General features: G+C 36.7%; 1 protein-coding gene across 20 annotated transcripts in view; it reads right to left on the bottom strand.

Moving 5' to 3' along the window:
- The window catches only part of PBRM1 (polybromo 1), a 61,698-nt gene extending 55,978 nt beyond the window's left edge, over nt 1-5,720 (bottom strand). For 6 of the 20 annotated variants that reach the window (XM_050904834.1, XM_050904838.1, XM_050904847.1 and 3 more), the window contains exons 1-4: nt 4,434-4,574; nt 3,595-3,692; nt 2,877-3,024; nt 386-547 (exon numbers count right to left, since the gene is read on the bottom strand). In XM_050904834.1, the coding sequence (XP_050760791.1) occupies nt 386-547; nt 2,877-3,024; nt 3,595-3,692; nt 4,434-4,574 (549 nt within the window). Of the gene's footprint in view, nt 1-385; nt 548-2,876; nt 3,025-3,594; nt 3,693-4,433; nt 4,590-5,672 lie in introns of those variants that run through there. The other 14 variants (XM_050904832.1, XM_050904839.1, XM_050904830.1 and 11 more) reach the window with 5 other exon arrangements.
- Between the last annotated feature and the right edge of the window lie 709 nt (nt 5,721-6,429).

Here is a 6,429-nt window from a genome sequence, read left to right on the forward strand (position 1 = left end):
TCCTATCATCATATCTGGCTTATAAAACACTCCAGGAACAGCTGCACTAACTGAATGGGACACACGCTGGAAAACCATGTCATTAGACATGAAGCTTGCTTGCATCAAACCTCAATGTTGGCATATCAAGCACACATCATATTAGTTTCAACTAAACCAGAACCACATTTTATCCATATCAGAAAACCTCATAACTTTTTTTTGCTAGGCAAAAGTGAAACACACATACAATGTTGTGAAATTATTAACTAATAAACTTGTATAAGAAATACCTTTTGGGGCATAATTTAACTATGAAAAGACTTAGTGCTTTTTCACATATGGAGGCCAATCTCCCTCTCAGAGTCAGCTGACTTACACAGCCATGGCCTCCTCCAGCTGCAGCTGTCATGCCCACACTTACTAATTCAGAATTTGTGCCTTGATTGTCATGTCCTTCCTCATCTTCGTCTTCCTCCTCAGCATCACCTTTTTGAACAAATTCATTTTTTGTGCGCAAATACAACTCCCATAATTTGCAGGCAGCTTTATATTCAGGAGAATCAGGCTGCAAAAAACAAATCAAACATTCTACTCACAATTCAGACTGTTCTTATCTGAAGGAAATTTATAAATTATTAGTTGAAAGGTATTAAATGCATTAAATAAATAATAGAAAACCTGGGAAATTCCTCCTTCAGTCGTTCTTCAACAGAGATGTTAAGAATCACAATAACCACTAGAAAATATAACTTCTATCATGCCAAAGCATCTAAGTCTTTCAGAAAACTTAGCAATAAAATTACATGCGTTGAGGCTTGGACAAGCCTATTAGATGAATCTGGAGAAATCATTACGTTTTCTTGAAGGATAACACGACCGATATTTAATATAGACTAAATATCAGTATGCCAGAAATGTGATTTAAACCAATACTGATGCCATTGTGTGGCACTTGAAAATTAATTTCTATGGAATAAGAATGCCAATAAATGTGCCACTATCTCTGAAAGCACCACAATGATTTACACTCAGCATTAACTGTGAAATTCCAAAGAACTTGACAACATGCTACCACCTGGGTACACATCTAGGTATATTTTTTGGAAGACCTAGAAGCATTAGTCAACAAATTAAGTTTTGTAAACACAGAGTTGGTAGTGACAGACAAGCACGTGCCTAGTAACATTACTACTTAAGAATATCACCCAGAAAAAAGACTGCTTTTCCACTCTTAATGTATTTTTCTTTCCCTTTCCTCTGTCACTTAACCTCTGTTTCAGGTATTCCTGCAGATATGTCACCTTATTACTGCTGATTACGCTCTTCTCACTTCACTCTCTCAACCTCTGACAGCTTGTAATACAAATGAGAAACCAACATGAGAACTATTCTTAAGCTTACCTTATTAGGCTTAAATATTCTCAAGACATTAGACGAGGTGTTAATTATGAGGAACAGATTTAAAGGGTATTCTGCTCCACTAGTCTACTTCCTTCTATATTAATGCAAGATGTGCAGAAGTGTAAGACTTGAACTGACATACTAAAACCCCAAAGGTTTCCATCTAATCTAGCATTGCCAATAAAACACCCGCTGCAATAAAGACCTTGACAATGAATCAGCCGTCCCTGTTTTATATGCATCATTGGAACTGCGTGGGTAAGGTAAATGATGAAAAAAGAAGAGGTTATGTTTGTGTGCCATACCTCCAGCTCACAACTCCATGTTTCTCCGGAAATGTCAACATTCCTTCATCCTAGAAAGATGGCTACCTATTTCTATTCTACGTGCAAGATTTTTAGGATACAGGCATAATTTCGAGTCTACTATTCTGTAGGCAAAGGCAGCACACATTCTGTAAAACTCTAATCATTCTTTCCTGCCATCAAGTCCTTCTCCCTCATGTAGAAACCAAGAAAAAGCCAACATTAACAGGCAAGTGCCTTGCAAAGCTTCAGGAGTACACAATGAATTTGGAAATCTTTGTACCTTTTCTACTGTAACCAGAATGTGCAAAAGCATTAATCCATAAATCTGATTGTTTTTCAAAAAGCTACAGGCAAACATAAACAAAATAAACACTGCTTTTCTGAATGTCACCTGGTTACGCTGGCTGGGTTATTCAGAAAGCAGACATTTGGATCATCTTCAGAGTCAAAGGTATATGAAAGGTAATATTAGCAGTTCTAGATTTGCTGTATCATCTCAGTCACTACATACAATTTCACTGTTTTATGCATTTAACATAGCCTTCCATTAAATGAGATTAATTCAATTTTTTCCCACTTCCTTACTGCAGCTGCAATAAAAACCATTAACATCTAAAATAAAATACATACCCAGTTTGGGGGACTGGACATGGGGGTTGCACCCTTGATGAAATACATCATCACGTACACTCACAATCTATCATCACTGACCATGATAATCCATGTGCCTTTTTTTCATATTATTAAGTGGCCAATGGAAGAGAAAGATTCAACACTCCTACTGTATGCTTGCTGTTATTTATAAACTCTTCCTTTTGGGAAAAAAATAATCTTTTTCTATGTCAAAAAGTTACACAGAATGCGTTGTAAAATGGGAAGGCTTTGATAGAAGAATATTTTTCTTGATTTACAACTCTATTTTTGCTTTCTATCCCTTTTGGAAAACTACATGAAGATCCTCCCCACATTATTTTATAGTTTTCCACAGAAAAATTGCTACAGTAGGACATCTTACAAAGATACAGCCAACCTTACAGAAATATATACAAATAACTGCGATGTGTGTTGTTCTCCTACCAATAATAAAGGCTAAACAGAACAGTTTTTTGGCCAAATCAAGGAAGAATTTGAACATATCTCTACCACTTTCACAATGATTTTGAGCCTTTATATGTATTTCCCCACCTTATAGTAAGCCTTCGCGTTGTTAAAAAGAAGCTGAAAATCAGCAGTCAGCACATTCACATCATCGTATTCCTCCATCTTTAGCTTTTGTTGTATTTTCATTAAATCAATTGGCTGAGAAACCACTTCGTAATAATCTGGCTGATTTCTGTTGCAATGACAAAAACAGGCATTATATTTCAAGCAGTAAAACCAAAACCACAGCACTAAAGTCTGTACGTGTCTATGACTAAATAAAACAAAGAAAGTTCCAATACATTTTTGTTACAGCTAAAAGATCTGGACAGTGGTCTATTAGTAGACTTACTTTATTACATGTTCTGTTATCATCCTCAATTTTCTGAGTTTAAGATAAAATTCAGTCTCTTACTTTATCTACTGCATTTTCAAGGGTCACTTCTATTAATCTGCCCAAGATATGCCCTTAGTATTACATTCCACCATTTACGTGGAATATTTTACAGTCAAAGGCATAGATGTTTTAGGCAGGTGTCACAAGAAACATTTTAAATTCAGTGTATCCTTTTTTGACTGAAAAAGGTAATGTTAGCATGTCCCATTGAATAATCACATCAAATACTTGGATCAAACACTGGTATGAAACTATGACAAATTTAGCTTAATTTTTCACAGCTATTAATAGTGAAGTATTCCTCAATATCCACTTACTCCCTGATTAAATCTCAGGTTCAAGGCTTAACCAGAACCATGGTCTTACCTTCGCTTCGGTGCCCTAATGAAAAGCTCACAAAGGAGCCTGCCCTGTTCATCTTTGTAATCTCTGATGGTGTTGTAAAGTTCATGGCATACAGCAATCTAAAATGCAAGAACAATAAAGTAATGAAAAAGGAGAAAATTTTAAGGAGGTAACAAATCAAAGCCTGCTTACAATGGGAAAGACAAGCTGCCAATCCACAGCGTGCTCTAAAGCACAAGTGTGAAGAAATTGGTGCATGTCATACATTAGTACGATACCTGACAAGTATGCCAGGTACTGCAGAATTTTAACTTATTTTTTTGAACGTAGGGAGCTTTCTTTCAATGCTAATTCTAAGTAAAACACCCAAAATGTAAATTAATTCAGTACAATTCTCTCTGAGTTATAGACATCTAAACCAACGACAGGGGTTCTTCTGCCCTGCAATTAATTAAAATTAGACTGCTAACTCAAAGGCGTAACAGAGACATTGTACACTTCAGCAATCACTGCCTGTGCTGTTCCCCACTTATCTCTCTCTGCATTTGCTATTCAGACACAGCTCTCAACTTCTGCACGTTATGATTTCAGCTCCTTCTCCAACATCCTTCCATCTGCTAAAATCATCAGCAAAAAAAAAAGCAGCACAAGGAAAATGGGAAAGAAAAAGATGAAACTGGGGAGACAAGAACAAGCCAAAGCTGAACGAGATCCTAAACAAAGCTTAGCCAAGGCAGCAACAGATTCAGGGCCAGTGTATATGTGCTACATATGATCATCTATTTTACAATCCAGCATTTCCCAGACAGGGATACAGTATCTCCAAGAAAAAAAGTTGTGCATAATAAGAAGGTACTAACAGGATCTACAGTTGGGAGATTAGAAAGTCTCCTCCTCTTTCTGCTTGGGCCTGGTATATTCGTGGAGTGGTGGCCATCATCAAAGTCTCCTCCGCTGACGCTGCTGGAAGGTGAGGTAGCTCTTCGCCTCTTGGAACCCATGGAATCCAACTTCTTCTATAATGAAGAGAGATGTTCTTGAACTCACGGCATTGCATCCAAACTCTCTGGTGAGAGCTAACGATAAAGCTAGCAATGCTTAGGATGAGTCACATACGTTTGCTATATACTACAGTTCAGTTAAGCCGTATATCTAAACACCAGCTTTTTGAAAATTGGCAAGAGTAAAGGGAAATCAAAACGGTCCTACAGTTTTATAGTCACTGATGACAGCAATGTCAGAAAGCCTAGGGCTCACAGTGATGAAGATGAATTTAGCAGCTCTTACTAGGATATGTTCTTAAACTATTTACATTTTGATACCTCATCCCATGCATGATAACTAAGCAAGAACGGCTGTTTTAAAGGAAAAAGCTGTACAGAGACATGTGCTCAGTTCTGGTGTAAAAGCACGCCATTCCATGTCAAATTAAAAAAAAAAACCAAACCAACAAACAAAAAACCCAAACAAACAAAAAAACACCACAAAGAAAACTAATTACAAACGAAAATTCAAATGGCTACTGAATACCTTGTTGTCGCTAAACCACGACACTTGTCTTAGATTCAAGCAAAAAAAAAAAAAAAAGGTCTGGACCATCGTGTGACCTACCACTCCTACTTTACTTGTAGGATGAATGGCTCAATCATCAAGAAGTAGAAAAAGCCACCTCCTTTTTTGGCCACAGTTTTCCATTTACCAACACAAACAGTGACAAATGAATAACCACCATCCAACAACTATGGTGATTTATGGAACAAGTTCTTGGCTCTTTCCCAACTTCCAGTGACAGCATCAGAAAAATATCTTTATTTGTAGCTGTCTCAAAGGCTGAAGACAGAATAGATCCATCTATGCCAGCCTATACCCATTTTCCAACCAAATCAAGGAATTTCTTCTAGGAAGCACTCAGTTGATTTACAAGGTACGGCAGCACAACATAACCGCATTAGAGCATTTATGTTAGAGACAATTAATTTCAAGCTCACAAATGAGACAAATAAGAATAAGGCAGAAATAGTTAACAGTTAGGATAAAGAAAAGCAAAAGCCTAAGGCAGAGGAATGGAGAGAATGGTGCACATACAATCAATAATTTACCAGATTTACCAGAGTACAACCAGCACCTCGAAAAGCCAGTCTCCTCATAGTGTCTGATGACCAAGTACAGATACTGGGAGAAGGTAACACTCTAAGAGTAGCAAACCAGCAATGGTGTTAGTACAGTCAAAACTGGAAGACAAGAAAAAGGAAAGAGAGGAGAAAATTGAGAGTAGATAGATAATTAAAGAATAAAATAAAATAATAAATTGAATAATTACACTGACAGAGAAAAAAAGCAAGAAACAGAAGGTAACTTTTTTCAGCCTAGCAGAAACTCTACAAAGTAATTTTGTACCCAGAATGCCAGACATTTCTGTCATTTTTACAGTAAAAACATATTTCTCTAATGTTCCTGAATACATATTACAGATTTCACAGCCACTTGCTAGAGAATGATTCATCAAGCAGAGCAGGGAGTAAACATAAGCGATATCTGACCTGAGAGTAAAAACCAGAAAGCAGTAAAACTTACTGAATGTGAAGTAGTACAGTGCTTATAACAATAAGAAAATCATTTTTAAGCTCAAGAAACATTTAATAGACTCTCTAGTGATGATGCACCTCCGTCAGTCTTCAGAGTGGATTTTTATCCTCATAAGTAAGCAACATTAAGTATCCAGCCATACAGGTTCACTAAAGATATACTTGTTTCAATTTCTAAGCAGTCTCCAAGTCTGATTTTCGTCAGAAATTCCATGTGAAATGTACAGAACCATTTTATGGCAAAATGATTACTTCTATTTAGTTCATACAA

The sequence above is a fragment of the Gymnogyps californianus genome, chromosome 13 (assembly GCF_018139145.2).
Source record: "Gymnogyps californianus isolate 813 chromosome 13, ASM1813914v2, whole genome shotgun sequence".
Classification (NCBI taxonomy): domain Eukaryota; kingdom Metazoa; phylum Chordata; class Aves; order Accipitriformes; family Cathartidae; genus Gymnogyps; species Gymnogyps californianus.